Raw genomic sequence first — 19713 nt, forward strand, 5'->3', positions numbered from 1 at the left:
CATTAAATAATTACCCCCCCACCCCCCAAAAAAACATAAGACATACAATTTTAAAATGCTATATTGCAATGGTCTGCTTGCCTTTAATATATTCAGCCCCCCCCCCCAAAAGTCAAAAGTTGAAATTGCGCCTATGACCGTAACTTAGGATAAGCTTCTGGAAAAATAGATCAAATATTCAGTTCTGGACTCCAGTTGATATGTTTTATGATTACACAATAAATAACAACAATCTTGGTTACAAATTAAACAAAGTAGAACATAAGACTTACGAACTGTATGGTCATCCGGAGTTTCTTAGTAGCGAGCTACTGTACTTGTCCAGGAATAAATGAACTTAACATGGTCTGTGGTTGTGTCTTATACTCTTATAATATTATATGCTAACAATTGTATGTGTATATTATGACGTGTACCCGGGTGACTATAATATGTATATAAGTCTATTCCTCATTATCAATAATGATGTTTATAGTAACGGTAACGCACTATTAAATTAAGACGTATCAATATTATGTTTATACTCCTATTAATACTTCATAGCTTACAGTATTAATATATGTAACGGTAACGCACATACGTGAATATAATAATTTATAATATATTAATTATAATATTTAATAGTTTATAATATACGTTTTGTTTCAAGTTTTTTGACAATACGTCATTATCGTTAGATGGCGTTGATAGTTTAGTGCTGCAGGAGTCATCAAATGGGCTATATAACATGAACGTCAAAGGAACAACAATGGCATATCATTTGAACCAAAATTTGTTGGACATAAGCGCCAATCTAATATTATCTACCTATTATACCCAATAGGTATACGTCATAAGCGCCAAATATTATTATTATTATTATTATTATTATTATTAATATTATTTGTATCGATATTAACATTAAAATAAATATTTCAAAATAATATATTAATATAAAATATTAAAGTATTAATACTATCAATAATCGATAAAATATAATATAGATAGGTACATAATAATAAATAAAAATAAATATAATTTTAAAAAATTGGTTGATTTTTTAATCCATTTTTTTTTACATATTCTAATTCACTTATTTCACCATCCTGGTATTCCTTCTATTGTACGATCATGTCTTCGTAAAATATCCTTAATTTTGTGTTTGGAGGAGAGTTCATGAATAAATATGTTTCGCTTTGTAATTTTAATAACACATGAATAAATAATAATGAACCACGAAAAAATAATCTTTTAAATGTCAATGATATTATTCAGCTGCATTTGTTGTAGTCCTTATAATCTCATTATCCGGGATTTCAGCCTAAAGTATTGGAGGATTAAGATTAATTTAGAATTAATTTAGAATGAATGTATGTTTCTAAAATGTAATCAAATAATTTGGAAATAGTTTCATATTCGGGTGCGATGGACATTAAGACATTAAGTCTCCAAAGGCATCAGTACATGGGAGAAAAGTCAAACCAGAAATGACTTCAACCAAATCCCTATTTCAGAGTACTTTATGTACCTATTCATTTCGAAGACCCAAGCTTTGAAAGTTCCGAAACGACGATTTTCTTAAATTAAATGTGCAACATCTTATTTTTGAATATGGAATAACAGCTGAAATTCCAACATGTGTTGCTTTTTGAAAATCAGCTATGAGTGTTGATGGAATAAATTTTAAATAATATTGTTTATACAATTATTTTTGTATGTATTTCCACATTGATTCGTAGAATTTTGAAGTTTTACTTGGTAGTAAACGGTAAATCAAATGTAAATAGCTTTTACAGCTATAAACGTGTATCGTATTGTAAATGAATTTCGGGATTGCGAAAATCGGTTAGAAAAAAAGTTGTCCCAGCCCAAAACCATATCCATGTTTAAGTTATGATTATTTTTCAACCATACTTTTTTTTTTATTGTTGGAAGAACAGGATAATAGTACAGGATAAGGTACCTTGAATTTAATTTTCACGTATCTTTTGTATGAGAAACGAAAATGTAAACATTTTAATTGTCTATAAACAACTTAAAAATGCTCAAAATTATCTCGTATAGAAAAGGCAATGTATAAAAAAAATAGTGTTGTCGTTTTGTGGACATTTTTTTTTTATTATTGGTCTTAAGTCCGGCAGGCGGCAACTGTGGCCATTAGCTGTAGGATAGTACTGTAGGGTTTTTGGTACGGTAGGGAACGGTTAGAAGAGCACGTTTTTGTGTTTGGCAGAATTTTCAAGTGGGCACCTGTAGGCTGTAGGTATCTGCCATACCCGGGTGGGGGATGGCGGCCTCTCTCTTCGGACATCGTGACTGCTAGGAGAAAAATTCCACCCGTGGTCGGGATCGAACCGGCGTCGGTGCGCGTCACAACCGACGCCTTAATCCGCTTGGCCACTCCGTCCCCCTTGTGGTATTTTATTCTCGTTCTTAAGTGATATTAACAAACTCGACGTTGTGTCTCTTCTGAAACTTAAATTATGTATTTAATTTAAGTTCGGTGTGATGTACTGATGTTTAATAAATATAACTTATAACCATATTATAATTAATCGACTATTAACTAATTTCAATTACAGATTCATAGGTAGATCGATTTTTTTTAATCTATATCTTGTTTTATTACATTGAATAGACATTATATCACATTACATGTTTGACCTACGGTTATTGCCCTTGTATCTAATCGTCGTGGCACGACCGCGACAACGGCTAAGTACTACATTATTATTCGACATCGATTTTTCTATATCCTGTTCGGAGCCGTAATCCATCCACCGTAATAACAATCAGCTCTGCTACACTTACTTCAGCAGCAGCTAGACGCGTATTATATAAAACCGTAATCCTACACCTGCCGCTTTTTATATACAAGTGTATAGAGTTACAATGTTTATGTTATTAAAACATTCAATTTTTTTTTTTACTTTACTTTAATGGTTTCACTTAGTGAAATGTAGTCTATACTCTATAGTCTAGACTCCGGCCGTACGTTACAGTTAGTATGATTTGTGTATATACTATAATATTATAACATATTTATATATTATGTACAAATGTACAATACTACATTGTACATCGTATACGTAACAATGTATTATTAAAATCGAAGTCGAATATTATCCTTCCCTCAACATCATAACTGTTGTATACATTTAACGCGTACTATGACATGTACATTTTTTATGTTATTTAATATCGGTCTAGTAAGGTAGTACAAATAAGGATTAACGTTAGTGTTTTTGTATTCCAGAGTAAGTCCGTGCATAGATATCGTACCTATAAATGTATAAGTAGGTATGTACTGTATAAGTAGGTGTGTATGTATAATGTATACAGTATGGCCTAAATACGTAAAGTTTAGAATTTTTAAACAATTCGCCAATAAATCATATTGTCATAATTTTCAATTATTACGCCAATTGCCGGTCACACTTGGCTTGTTATATTATTATTTGATTTTTTATAGACGGAGCAATAATACTTAAATATTTGCTGGAAATAATTTATGGTAAAACGCCATTATTGGAATATTTATATTTTTCTAGATACCAATTTTGAATTAGGTGTTACATATATATGTATATAACGATAACTGATGATTTTTATTTTTTTATTACCAGGGGTATCCAAAAAGTAAGTTTAACTATGTCAGAAAAATTGTAAAAGAGCACCAAAATTTAATTCAGCATTTTTCTGACATTTAAAAACTTTTCTGGGAAGAAAATCGTTCAAGACTAAAACCGAATAGTCACCGGCAATGTCAGTGACTGGTTTCGCAGACATTTCACGAATTTTTTCCTTGAGGTTCTTAGAAAGTTCAAAGTTTGCCACGTTACCTGCAACAATGTGTGGAGAAAAACGACAAAGTAACAATAATAGGACCACAGGTGACAATAAATCCAACAAAGTGACAATTAGACCGCTTTAGGGACAATAAGACCACTTGTACAAACATTGTCAGTGAGTTAATACAGTTTTTTTCAATTTCGATGTATTTTCTTCTGCTACTGTATTGTTGGATACCTATCGTACGTATTTTCACCGTCGCTTTTTAAACGAATTTATACGTTACTATATTGTCCTACGATTTCATCTTGACCGTTTTCTCTCCGTATAACAATACCACCTAATACCTATGTATACCTATAACATATTATGACATTTAAGCTAGGTGATTATTTTATCATTGAACACTCATTATTTCAAAAAGTATAAATGTAGTAAGTTAGTAAAAACGGTGTTATATTATAACGACTTGAAATCATATAAAAAAAATAATTGTTTAAACATTAATACTTTTTCAATAATGAGCGTCCTACCTTAATTTAATCACCCGGTATTGTTTGCGCGGACGTGTTTGACGGTCGATCGGTTTGTTTCCACAGGACGACTTAAAGCGGTCGGGCAAAAGTTCGGCCGATTCGGGCGGCGACTTCCCAATGATCAGCCAGAACGCCAGGCCACCGGGGCCGTACGTCGTACCGGAAGTCCTGTTGCGTTACTTGAGCGTTGGTGCCGATGGCACGCCGTTGCTGACAACAATCACGCCGGACATGGTCGACCGGACCGATTACGGGGACTGGTCGAGCGACGACTACGTGGACATGCCCGACAAACCTTTGCAGGAGCGCGTGCAGTATGCCGTCAACATGCGATGAGGCCGTGACCATGTCCACATCGCGGAAGTTCAGTTTCAAAGGCAGCCGTTTACGCAGTACAATAATAATGATAATAATTAATAATAATAATAATAATAATGATAATAATGATTGGTGTGGATTCGAAAATCTCGTCCACAACTTACACTATAACTATTGTGATCCGTACAATATTATAAATTATTTAACCAGTTACTATTAGGTACTTATGCATAATATACTTACTTAATACTATATTAAAATTACCTTTCGTTTCGGTCGGCTTTTGAGATTCTGAAAAACAATTACGATGAAAAATAGATTTTATTACGTACTTTGACGACATTAATACTGTAGAGATAAAAATCCTTCAAGTAGTTTTTTTAAATCACAAAATTTCTCTGAGAAAAATCAGTGTGACTAATAATTATATATATCACTCAGTATATGGACACATATCACGTGGTTTTTTTCTTCGTAAAACTTCAATCGATATTTTTTAACGTTAGGTATGTCGATTCATTTGAGTGTCACGTGGTTTTATATAAATGATTTTTTTATTCGGGGTAATGTATACGTTACAATGTTGTATAACTATAGTGACCAAATTTTGAAAAAATGTATCACTGCTATATAAGAGGTACCTTTTGACGGATTTTACATATTATTGTTATATTTTAACGAAAACATGTTGTATTTTTTAATAATATTTAAATATTTTACGTCCGTTCATCGTAAGCGGACTACGATAATATTATGTACAAGTGCAACTATATACCTACCCAATAATAATAATATATATTGTCTCTTATCCCAATATTTGTTATTGTTGTGTACCTACATTTTATATTATATTATTATTATTGTTATTATCAAGCGCGTGACATTATTGTGTGCAGCGACTAATGAATTAAACCTATTAAGCCCAAAAATGCGTTGATCGACATTCTAATCAGTAAAGTTTTATATTATTTAACCTTTTTTTTCTTTTTTTTAAAAAAAAAACTCTTTTTGTTTCGTTACATTGTGTTCGGGATAACAATGGTTTTCAGTAAACAGTATATACGCGCCTGACGTAACCGGAATAAATAAGATTTTATATAATAATGGGATATCATTATTCATTTTAACCGTGTTGTATACCGTTGCAGGATTTAATCGCGTATAATAAAGTAATTTCTTTCTCTCGTAAAGTTTAAACCGAAATGTATGGTGCATCAAACGCGTATACATTAATATATTATAATGTAATAATATCAAACGATATCGAATAATAACTACGATTAATAATTCACTGAACCCGATTTAATCGTTTGTCTGTAATACATATTATCAAAATATGTTCTACGACTGCTCCGTGTTTAGTATATTATACGGCCTAAATATACGTATGTACTTTTACCCAGGTACCTAATATTACAATTTACAAATAGCCGATCATTGGTAAATGTGCGCTCGTATTTTACTTGATTTTTAGTGAGTTTTTAGATAAATATTTTACACTTTTAAACGCCAACCGTTACTGAGTACAATATTCCTTAAGATATTATAGGTATCTATTTTCAATTTTGTTACAAAAATGTCTACCAAACTCATATGGTCATCAGAATATTAGATACTACCATGTGGTTGATACATACAAGGTTATTGAATATAACATATACCCCTTCTCAATCAGATATTTGATGATAAAATCAAAAATGGCAGTGTTAATAGATCCAGCTATTTTTCATGATAAGAACAATTGATATTTGTAATTATCCCTTTAAGCAGCCATTTTATATCTGATGATAACAATCCGAGTCAATATGCAATAAGTAATAACCTGTATATTTCAACCATGGATACTACAAAAGTAATGCTGCAGGTAAAAACTAAAAAATCAATCAGACCATTTGTTTGGTAATTATTGGATATTCTGATCTGGATTTCAGGATTTGATACTTAAAATATGGGGCGACATTAAAAACAAATTTAATACAAAAATCTAAATAAACAATAAAAATTTCAAAAAGTTGTATTTTTGTGAGTTAAATTATAGGTATATATGAATATACCACGTCTTAAAATTGTATAATACTGCAACGGAGCAAGAACGAAAAAAGGAGTGTGTTTTACTGATATAGGTAATATTACAAATTTACAAATATTTAATTAGTAAGTGTGCGCTCAGTTGCTGTATTCTACTTGGTGACTTTTTTTTTTGATATTTTAAACTCTTAAACGTCAACCATTACTGAGTAGAATATTTTTCGAGACTATAAAGGTATCTATTTTTAGTTTTGTTACTAAAAAGTCTGCCAAATGCATATGGCCATTAGAAGTTTAAATTCTACAAGAGGAATACCTGCCGGCGAAAACTAAAAAATCAACCAAACTATCCGTTCAGTGTTTATTTGATCCACTGGATTTATTACGTATGAATATATGGACTGACATTAAAAAACAAAAGAGCATTTAAATGAGCAGCAAAAAATTTAAAAACTCGTCTTTTTCGGGGTCTTAAATATATAGGTGCGGTCTATCTTGAAATCGTAAGACAACGATGCAACTAAGAAAAATGAGTGTCATCGCTCGCCGTACTGCGTAGCATAAATGTGTAATATTATAAACGACGCAGATAATATTTTATAGCACGTTGGACAAGGATACGACACATTACATTTTATGTGCCACTGCTGCAGGTTGTGTTTATTATTTGCAATTATATATATACAGGGTGATTCACCAAACACGTTTACCCCCGGTTAGTCTTTTAGCTATGTACTCATTAAAATTATGATTTTTTAAATAATTAATTATACTTTACGAGAACGTATTTTTAAATACAGAGATTTTTTATGCTATTATTGAACAAGTGACCTTCAATTTTTTTTCGGATGAATACCACATATTTTTTGAAAAATTATATAATATACCATGATAATAGGCTTAGAATATTAATATATGGAGGCTATGACTATTCATAAATTATATCAAATAGATGCGTATAGTTATGCTCGGTATAATATTGCCTATTTTACCTACTCAGGCAATGTTTATAGGTACATTTATATAAATTATAAAATTTTTATAGAACATCAAAAATATTTATAAGGTTATGATAATATAGATAACTGATAAAAAAATTCAGAATTTAAATAATTATACTCGTAAAATATTTATGATGAATAAAACGGTAGGGAACGTGCTTGGTGAATCACCCTGTGTAGTGTGCATAAACATTGTACGTTATATTATATGTATACGTTCATAGATAGGTCGACTCGGCGAAGTCGTACGATATAACTGCAGCTGTGCAATATATTATAATGTGCGTCCGACGAGTGGTCGTTATGGCATTTGTAGGTGGTAATACGCGCATAGCTATAGTATAGTTATTGTCGGTCAGTCGCCACAGCCGCTGACGGGACTGTTCGCCGACAGCAGTTGCGGACCCCAATAACACCGGATCACGGTGATAGTGATGATAATAAAAAAAAATAATATATCATTGTCGTGTGTGTGTGTGTGTGTGTGTGTGTGTGACCTATTGCCGTGTTCGTTTTATCGAAATAATAAAATTGAAAAACCGGCGAAACGCTGCAGAGACCTGCAGCAATCGCCCTCAGCCGGCGCACGTTCCCATCACATTCTATATTCTAGATACGTCATAAAGGTCTACGATTTGCAATGACGCGAATAAATTTACAAATTCGTCGGCGACCCATACGTCCACCAATTCACCATATTATTTCAATGAAACAAAACCTAATGTTTTTCGTGCGAATAATAAACGTTCACAAATCGTAATAGTTTTTTCGTAGTAAATCCACCAGTCCCCTCACACGTTTACTCGTGCAACTGTCGCTATATACGGTGCAATTACTGTGCGGGAGAGGGGTAGTATATTATAATATTATGTATTTTAGTCATCGCTTACACCATCGACTATAGGCCAAGTCATGCCACTGGTCGTTTCAGGGTGCAGTTGTACGTTAAATGTACAGGAAACCTGAGCGCGTGTCGCCAAAGGGTTGTTCAGTCCACTGCGGTACGCGCAGCCGATGTGATCACTGTCGTGCAAACATAGGTAATTATAATATTATTATTTAAAATTTTTTCATATTTTTAGGAAAATATTGTAGATAGTCGAGATAGCTGACATGATGTACACCTTGTGTTTTTTCTGACGGATAAAAACAATTAATATTGTTTTAATTCCTGTTTGCAGTCCACCGCGTTGCTAGCGATAATCGATATTATAACATAATATTATTTAGTTTATTATTTTTAAAACAACCGTTCGGCCTATACCGTGCGTCTCTGATGTACATCGTGAGTGTTTATGAGGACAATATTCTAATAATATTACGAGTACGCCGCACAGGTTTATAAATTCCAGACTTAAACGATAAAAAAATCTTAGGTACCTATACATTATCGATATAAAATTTAAACGGAGTTTATTTTATTATTTATATTATTATTACTACCTATTATAATAATAATAATTATTATTATTGTAATACGATTAAAAGCACGTACACTGTACGTAGGTTATACATACGCCTGCAGAAAGAATACGATTGTATAAAAACGATGTTCAATTTTTTTCTATTATTATTATAAATATTATTAATAATGAATGACACGCTGTAATAAATAACATTAACTTTATAATAGCTTTCGTACACACATGCGCGTGTTGATCGCCCCATAAAATATTCTATACGTTTTTTCCTTCCTACATATATATATATATATTTTTTTTTTATTATTATTATTATTATTATTATATATAATATATATTTTTTTACGACTTCCGAAGAGAAAACAAAGCGATCGGGATAACGAGCCATAATAACGTGGCATAATATAATATATAGATCATAATAATAATAATAATATAATAACGTGTAAAACAAATTCGAATTCCACATCAAACACTCACACGAAATCGTAAAAATAATATATATATAGATTATAGCAATATTATAAATAATATTATAATATTTGTATATGCGATATCAAAAATTATCTCCGTTGTTGTCTTTTGCTAAATTGATCGCGCTTTATCGATCATTCGCCGTCAAGTTTTGGCGAAAATGATAAGTGTTTTTCTTTTAGAATCGCGTACGATTTTTAACTATATATAAGTTTTCCCCACCACCAAGGTACCTGCGCGTAATGACTAATGATACACGTCGCGGGTCATTACGACGATATTACTGTATACGTAGGTATACATGTATAATATTATAGTAATATTTCTTGTAACGAACAACGGCGACGATGACGACAACGACGACACTATATAATCATTATTATAAATTTACAATCCATGGCCGACGTTGAGGTATCGATTCGAGAACGTAGTCACCAGTCACACACCTGCAGTCATCGGTGCTTTTTTGCGGTGTCCGGTTCGTTTTACGTAATACTTTACACCCGCGCACACGGTACCTATTATATATAGCCGCATACATTATAATGTATACAGAGTGAGACGTGGTGGTTTTCATCTTTAATTGTAATATATAATAATAATTGTTATGGATTATGATAACATACTAGACAACGCGTCCGACAGCTCTGTGTATAATAGTCGGATACTTTATTAAGCTACAGATTGTTTCCCATGACCACGGTATATCGTCGTAACCGTGTTATGCTGTAGAACATATTACGCCGTCTGTAGTATCGTGTATCTACACTTATATTATATTCCTTCCGATTTTCGTCCGACAATCGTCACGCCGTAGAGGGAAGTGACTGAGAGTATTAGTAATCGAGGGGAACTCGGATTTGAAGGGTTTCCTACGGTGTTGGTCATCGCGGCGCCGATCACGTTTCCACCGACCGGCCGAATCCCGCGACAGTCGATCGCGGTATATCGATACCGGTGATGCAGCACATCGACCGTATTTCGCTTTCCAGGTAAGTCCGTAGCGGGAAATTCTCAAACTTGAATACGATCGTTTTACATTCCGATATTTCCTTAAAATCTTGCGGGCCGCACTGTGAGGTTAAAATCATACAGGTTGCATTGCGGTCGCTTTAATGTCCGTACCTGCTATAATACTATAGTAATACCACTAACACTTGATTGAAATTCGCTGGCTACAAGATAACATTTTTTTCGAATGCGTTAGATTCAATATCTACGTACCTATTATGTCTATGTGTTACACTTTTATCAGTGATACCATATTGTTTAGTCCTAATGAAATCCAAATTATTTTCAGATATTAGAGAAATCCAGAATTCTGTACATCGACGTTTGTAACACCTGGCAAGTTCAATTATAACGATATTCAATCAGCCTGCGTCCAGTTTGGCTCATATATTTGATTTGGTGACTGTGCACATTGCTCGGACGAGGTAAATTACTTATTATATATTGAATCGAGTATAATTATATATATATGACTTAGTATCTAACCCAAAATATAGAAACAACTTTCTCACTGGACGGCTCTGAAGTACTTATAAGTTTTTCTCCTTTATGATTTTGAACTAGTGAAATTTAACATAACATTTTAATATGGTATTTAATACAGTAGTATGTGTGCATAGTAATCAAATGGCATTACTGTCCCGCCGTGAAATCGGAGGAAATTTGTCGTCGTCAAATCATGGCACATGTAATGTCGTCGGAGACGCGAGTTGTACCGTAACATAATAATATAAAGTCGATTAAGATAACACGAACTCATATATGTATACGTCGCTATATCGCGAGCGCTTGTACAAACAGGACATATACACAGCAGCAGTAGCACACCGGCAGCAGCTGCCTGGCGTCGAATTAATGTTTGCCAGGAAGTCCCCGTATTTCGCTAATATAGCATATTAAGACGCCGCGCCACCCCAGCCCCGAGCAGCCACAGCAAGGCCGAAAAACCGTCACCTCCCTCGCACCCCCACAACTCACACACAAACGCGCATCGACCCTGAGCCCCCCCCCCACCGACCTGCGCGGATTTGTAACGCCGACCCTAAATTTAACGCGGCATAATATACATATTTTATTATTAAACGTTGGTAACCGCGGTACATATATAGAAGCTAGGTATACAGTACACTCCGCGTTATTAATATAATATATGTATATTGTGTGTATACGCGCGTTTAAAGGAAAGGGCAACACCGGTCCACACCATGTATACATGTGTGTATATGTATGCGTGCGTAACAATATAAATATGTGCTTAAGCCGGCGGCGGTGTTATTGTAATATTATGTACCGTTAATATTATTTCATACCTACCTGCCGAGCGCGTATTAATAGCCGTGTTGTCGATTCGTTAAGTTCTCCCGCGTTTATACAGCGAATAACGCTTTAATTGTATCGACCCGTACCGTTTTTCACCCTTATTTTTTACGCAAACACGCGCACTCCTCCGACTTGGCGCCCCCCCCCCTTCCCCTTTGAATCGTCGCACACACGGTCCGATTATAACATAGTGTTAATACCTAATTATTATAGTTTTCGCAACTTGCTACGTCTTGTGTACCTACAGTATGTAATAGCATTAATCGACGTGTTGTACCTATACGGCATATTGTATTGCGTACGGTATAGTGCAGTCACTAAGGCTCGAGACGTAGTACCTAAACGTTGGATTTATTTATCTTTTGATGTATTATAATATCGGTCTTACACAAGACTTATATTTTATTCTGCAGCTATAAAATCGTTTCTCTGTACCTACCTACAAGCTACATGCCAGGTACATAATAAAACCCGCCAAATCGTACTTTTTTGATTTTAATCCTAATTTGGACATTTATGGAGTTTTAAAACTCATTTACAATGAAACGCATTTATTTGAAATGTTCAAAAGGATAATATTTATTTTACACGTAGCTAGTGTTTTGTTTATTAATGGTTTATTTTATAATTTATATCCATATGATGTTTTAATCATTTCGATTTATAAGCCAATAACTATTACATAATCAGAAAGGTTTTTATACGTTTTTAAAATATTTCCGTGTGCTTATACCTGTAGCACAGAATATGGTTTATGGCGGCGCGGCGATAATTCCAATATTATATTAAATTATTATAATGTAATTAAAAAAAAATAAATAATTTTATTATTGCAACACTTGGAACAATAATTTAATATTAAATATAATAATAATTTATTATAATAAATTAAATATTTCGTCCATTTATCAGATCTTGTAATAACGTCGTACAACTGTAAGTAGTATGGCTGTAGTACAATATTATTATACAATACAACATATTATGGCTGCACTCTAACCAGTGGCGGTGCCAGGAATTTTATCTTGTAGGGGGGGGGGGAGGCATTGGCCACTGGGGGCCTTTGAAAATTAGGTAGAGCCAAAAAGAAATCGCAATCCGTTAGGTCCGTTGGTTGCCATAGGTTAATCGGGAATATCTGGTACAAGCATGCATCAATTCGAATTTCAGTACATTGCCTACAAGGGTGGCTGAGTTGCACTTACTGCAGTGAGTTACACCCAAATGGAGTTGAACAATCACAATTTTTTTTAAGGGTTATCATTTTCTTCGGACCACGAAGTGCGCAGGACCAGCTAGTTAGGTATATAATCATTAATCACAAATATAATATATTATATATCATATTATGATCAATACTTTTCTGGCTTATTAAACACTCTTGTCACTAGTTTCTATAATTTTCTATAATTTTTATTATGATTAGTATTATGTTAAATTAAAATAATTCGACGGTTTTAATACAATGATGCAAATTCATTAATAATGTCATCATTGTTTAGACTTTTGGCCTCTAACTTTTCAATGGCTATCACACTCAAATTTGACATATGAGAATCCATTGATTTATTTCTGAGATAGTTTTTTACCCGTTTAAGACAAGAAAATGTTCTCTCACATCCAGCTGAGGAAACAGGAATTGTAATAGATATCAAACAAAATGTATGCAGTTCTGAAAATGCAATTTAATACTGAGTTAGAAAGTCATATAAATGAAAAATCAAAGTGAATTTGAGATGACCACCTTGTGAGACACGAAGCTTGTGAGACGTAAAACTTAGTTAAAAATAATAATAAATAATAAGGAAACAATACTTTTAAACATTTAACAGACTGATAACTGAAAACTTAATCAGTCATTATCAATAAATTGTTATCACATTATGTCACAGACGGGCACGGCTATAGATAGTATCGGGCATCGTACAGTTGGACCCATTGATAACATAACCAGATAAACATAGTCACGGTCTTATAAGTTTTAATAATAATAATAATAATTTATAACCACAATTTTATTATTTGATTTAATGACATAATTTTGTGAGTTGTGAGGATCATGATCATAATTCATAACAATTATTTTTTTCTTCTGTGGTTACTCAGCCAAGGGGGCCAAGGGGTGGCCAAGACAAATTTAGAGGGGGCCCTGGCCCCCCTGCCGCCACCACTGACTCTAACTACCCATTAATATCGAATTCAGTAATTTTGCCGTTTGCCAATGTGTCGATGGGTTTTAAAATAATTGACGGAGAATCGTTAAATGTTTCCTTTGAAACTTGAAATCAATCTATGAAACGTTTCAGATATTTTGCCGAGTTTGGCGCGCCACTCACGGTGGACTAATGATTTAGTCGGTGGCACGTGTTTGCGCGATTTATCAAAACTAAATTATTATTTATAATATTATTCTTACCGACACGATTCGCCATAGTATACAGGGTGATTAACTTAGTACGCTCGCCCAGTCATCCCTCTTTTTTACTTCGATAACGGATAGTTATAAACAAAAATATCTAATCATTAGCAATGACATGTTTTACAAAAAAACGATATAATATTGTTTTTTTTCCTTCGCAGGACACCACACCGATGGCGACCGAATGCACGCCACTAACCAATACCGATGACGTCACACCAGTATCAGGTTCCGGGTACATTTCGCTGTCAAAACACGAAACCGATCATACTCCGCCGTGCCTGAAACCTAGATGTTGCGTGTACGCAGCACTGCTGTGAGTTTATCTAATAATAATATTATCATCATAATACGCGTAGATGTTATAGGGTAGGTACCTAATATAAAGTGATTTATCTCTGAAGGCAATCTGCGATTAGGTATAAGGTGTAGATAAAAGAAAAACACCGTCGTCGCGTCGTGTTGGTACTTATATGATATACACATATTATAATAGTTATGCTGACTTAGAATATGAAAGCGTTCCTATCGTATGACTTTATAATAATAATTACAACTGTCCACAAGAGTGATTTATTCAACCCGCAAAATATTTTTATTTTTTTGGTTTTTTGGTACAAAAAATTGATTTCAATATTTATAATTTAAAATAATATATCCATTAAGTTCTACTGATGTATACGTCATCTAATAAATATCTACTTATTTACAAATTGGACAAAAATAAAAACATAAAAATATTTCTTTTGATGGATGTATCAATGAAATGTTCTCTTTTTTATAGAATTTTTTTTTTTGCACTACATATAAAAAGATTCTATTAGTTGAGAGTTTGAAACATTTGTATAGACTAGGGTGACCATACGTCCTGTTTTATACAGGATTGTCCTTTATTTTGGCTTTGTGTCCTGTTGTCCTGACAAACTTCTCTCAGGACGCTTTTTCTCCCGTAATATCAAGTCTGTCCTATATTAATCCCGTTTTTACTGTTAATTTCTAATTTTTGAAATGTTTGAAATTATATGATTATATTATAATCTATACTTTTCAAATGTATTTTTGGATTTTTGTTTTTAACATTATTATTATTGCATCACACTTTTTTTGGTGACGTAAACCGTACATATAATAGTATATTAATTACCTACCGGTGCGACCAATTCGTTATCAAATGTGAGCATATTGCGAAATAAATAAATATTAATAATAGCCCAATAAATAATAATACTTCCATATCGTACTCAAGCGTTATCTTATCGGACAAAAAAAATATAATAAATTCTTATTAATTTAAAAATTATATATATTAAATTATTAAAATATAATAATATGATAATATTTTTGTCCTATATTTTATTTTTTTAAATATGTTCACCCTAGTATAGACTAATATCTCAAGTAGACGAATAGTCTAAAATATCAACAAATAGGCTAATATTATAGCTGAGACGTTATTTAGAAATGAATATGTTACAAAAATAAATTTTTCATGATAGTATATTATATGATAAGAAAATATTTGTTGATTCTTAAAAAAATAGTTTATAAAACAATTCAATTGTACCACATTGGATGTACCATCACATTATAGAACATTTTCACTCTAAATAATTAATAATTTTGTATCATTATAAGATAGAACCTTCAGAATTGTGTATTTAGTCTGAATAGGTTCTAGCTAACACTAGGTTTGATTTCCTATAAATAATGATATTCAATGGTATAGAACCTTTATTTTTTTCCTTTCGATATATTTGCATACACGATACACCTACCTATTATTATTTGTTTGTATTTAAAATGAGTAGATTATCAACAGTTAACATAGTATCTGATTATTTATTCCTAACGACACCTGCTCTTATCACCGAACTTTAATACATTTAAATGTTTATAACTTAATAATGATTAACTCTAAATCACTCGATATAGTTTGTCATCATAATGTTCAAAGACGTTTTTATTTCAAACAATAAATTCACGAAATTCCACTATACAAAAACGATTCAAATATCGTTTCTATGAAAAAAAACTCGTGGCAATTTTAAATTAATAGTATAACTTTAAAAGTGTTTTCCTTATTATTTTTGAAGGACAATAAACAACGTAGCAAATATCATGCATTACCGTCCTTTTATTAGATATTTCATTTACATATAGATATTTGAAATTATTATTAATCCTATTTGAACTATTAATGTCAATAAATTAAATATGCTAATAGGAAAAAATAAATTTAATTTTAATAAGTAAGCCTCTAGAATATTATTAATATTATTCAAATAAAAACAATTGAGATCATATTTACTCTTATAATTTAGTTCCAGTTATTATATATATATATTAATAACGACCAAATGGTATAGACCAATTACAATTTGGTTTACTGTTTACAAATATTTATATAATATAGCTATGTAGTTAATATAAATACAATATATATATATCACATAACCCATTTCATATTAAAATAACCACTTTTAAATAAAGATTAATATTTAAAAATAATTAACAAGCTAAATTATAATTTAAAAAAATATACATAAATTATTCCGATATTTCTGCAAGTAACATCAAAGTTTAAAATAATATTAACTAAATTGTTATCATTAAAGCTTAATTATTTATAACATAATATAGTATAGGTACAATCTTTGACATTTTGAAATAAAAGCAATCAATAATTATTAATTTTGCCGAGTCATATTTGATTTTGTTTTGGATTTTATTAAAACGTACACGATATTAAAAAATAAAACCTGGAAAAAATATTTAAGCTTTCAAAAGGTATTTATTTATTTTTTAAACTCTGTGTAAAACTATCCAACAAAATACCATGAAATGTAAATATACTACTTTGAAACAAACAAAAATCATAAGTTAAACTTTTCTGTTCATTGCTATTGTATTTTTCTAAGTGAATAAAAAGAACAACAGCAAAAATTATTGACAAATATTAAATTATAATACTATTACAATAATACTGTTTTGAGCCTCAAACTCGAGAAACAATCTTCATATTATTAGTCAATAACGTAGCAGACATTTTGGGATAATCTACATCTCCCTGACAAATTAAGAAACGTAAAATTGTTTATAAAAAAAAAAATAACCCCCTGATACAAAAAGAAGAGAGAAAGTAACCATTATTTAAGCTAAAATAGGTCACTCTCGTCTAACACATGTATATCTCATCAGGAAGGAACCAGCACCAGAATGAGATACTTGTAATGTAACTCTAACAATAGAATATATTATAGTCATCTATATCGCCCCAAACACACCGAAGCCCCCAACGAAGAGAATCAGTAAATCTCAATCAGTGAAATTTCCCACAATACAAACCTTAGCCATACATTTTAAATAACGTGTCAATATTTGTATTAAGGTTTAATGTACATCAATACCTTTTTGTTTAAATATAAAGTTAATGAAAAAAAAACAATAACGACACGAACTCGGGTGGATTCAAATGACAAATGAAAATATGTTTTCGGAACCTTCGTAATGTCAAAGTATTGTACATTTTTCCTGTTAATATCACATATTTAGTACTTATAAAACCCTATAATCAGACATAATTATGTAATCATTGTGGGTTTGAAAAAAAGATTAAATTTCTCCATCGAGAAGGTATAGAGTCCCCTATGTATTTATTTAGAGTGTTTCTAGCACGAGTCATTGTCAGGCTTCTATACGTTTCAGCAATCATTCGTTGTTGCGTAACGTTATCGACTGTCTTATAAAAATAAAAAATATACATGCAATACTTACTATTGGTTGATTTTCAAAATTTTTCTAGGGGGAGTGGGGCGTGGAGAACATGAATAAGTAGTATTTCAACTGCATTATTTATATAAAAAAAAAAATGGTCGAGCGTATTTCTATTTATGTATTTTATACATAATATGTATCTATATTACATATAGTATATTTTATTAGATATGTTTTGATTCATTCCAAATTTTAAAAGATGCGCTCAGATCAGTTAAGTTGATAGATCTATAAAAAAAAATTAAAAATTATTGTTCAACATAATATTAATTTGACATTTGGAGGCGGTCCACACCCTCTCCTCCCTTCGTCATAATTCAGCTTCCGATATCTACCAATCCGTTCCGCGATGTCTGACCAACTCGATAGAAGAACCAACAGGTTGATCTATGTTGTGTACATAAATCGATTCTATTTATCTTTTAAACGCCTACCGAACAATGAAATATGAATATAATATAATAGTAGTTGCGTTTGTACATTTTTACGGAGCCTCTGAAACTGGAGATATTTCCAGTTGGTTACAAGAACTGATTCTTTAGGTTTGATTAAATAATTTTTTATTGCTCCGATCCCTGTCGCTATGAACACAATAAATTTGATGAATGTCTATCAATGTTAAATAACGACTTTTTCAATCCGAATAACTAATGCAAGTGCATAATAATATATCAACCACTGTTACCTTTGATCTCCGGTAATTTATTTTTCATTATATAGAAGACGAAATCTGAGTATAATTTTATAATAATATAACTTCTAGATACATTATTAAATATTACCTATGTATGATTGAAAAGGTTAGACCAGTAAACTGGATATACGTGACTTTAAATTTCTAATCGAAGGTACGTGTCGCCTAAAATGGTCGTTCCATTATCTTCGATGACACGAACATATTATACGTATTTTGTCGTCGTCAAGTGTCCCTAACATACACACCTTGGCTGGTACGCGTATTTTTATTTAGGCGCATCGCATAATAAATAATATATTTTTAATATATTAATATTATCTATATTATTAATATCGTGAACGTAATTTTATTTTATTCGTTGAGACCGCAGAACACGGCAGGCATTCGGGTTGCCACCACAGCAGTTTTCCGTTTATTAAATTGGACTTTTACGTTTGAATAATATAATCGTTTAGCGTTTGATAATGACATTTTAGTAACGTATATACATGCGTATCATATACGTATGCGCGCGTTATATTGTGCGTGGTAAAACCATTTATAATATTAAACCGGAAGAGAACGTGCAAAATGTGTTGCTGTTTAATAGTATCTCGTTTATCCGACACGCAGTCGCGGGTAATCAAAAATGTATGCGCCATGTCTCCGCGATAATAAAATATAAATAATAAAATCGGTTTTCAAAACTTTCTGCATATACACGGTATAATAAAACGTTACTAAACGCGCGCCATAAAACAAAAAAAAATACGAGATTCGGGGTGCGAATCGTTTCGTATCAAATGTGCAATAGTATCATATATAATATTATAATATACCTACCGTACATCATATACCTGTGTGACATATCATGCTCGCGTTTTTTAAGAAATTCGAAAGCAATTATTTTTTTTATAATAGTAAATATAGGTAAGAGTACGATTCATACGCAGGCTGCAAACCA

At 32.0% G+C, this 19713-nt stretch overlaps 2 protein-coding genes across 5 annotated transcripts in view; both read left to right on the forward strand.

The window, feature by feature from the left end:
• The window catches only part of LOC100159216 (A disintegrin and metalloproteinase with thrombospondin motifs adt-1-like), a 54408-nt gene extending 49059 nt beyond the window's left edge, over positions 1–5349 (forward strand). The window contains exon 17 of the mRNA XM_008183177.3: positions 4371–5349. Within this exon, the coding sequence (XP_008181399.1) occupies positions 4371–4643 (273 nt within the window). The 3' untranslated portion in view covers positions 4644–5349. The remainder of the gene's footprint in view (positions 1–4370) is intronic.
• A 2655-nt stretch (positions 5350–8004) lies between these two features.
• LOC100167648 (chorion peroxidase) overlaps positions 8005–19713 on the forward strand; it is a 57603-nt gene continuing 45894 nt past the window's right edge. Inside the window, exons 1-3 of one of the 4 annotated variants that reach the window (XM_008183178.3) lie at positions 8005–8694; positions 10850–10985; positions 14461–14615. In XM_008183178.3, coding sequence (XP_008181400.1) covers positions 14473–14615 — 143 coding nt within the window. In that variant the 5' untranslated portion in view covers positions 8005–8694; positions 10850–10985; positions 14461–14472. Of the gene's footprint in view, positions 8695–9834; positions 10542–10849; positions 10986–14460; positions 14616–19713 lie in introns of those variants that run through there. The other 3 variants (XM_008183179.3, XM_001947774.5, XM_016803098.2) reach the window with 3 other exon arrangements.

Source organism: Acyrthosiphon pisum, chromosome A1 (genome assembly GCF_005508785.2).
Source record: "Acyrthosiphon pisum isolate AL4f chromosome A1, pea_aphid_22Mar2018_4r6ur, whole genome shotgun sequence".
NCBI lineage: Eukaryota > Metazoa > Arthropoda > Insecta > Hemiptera > Aphididae > Acyrthosiphon > Acyrthosiphon pisum.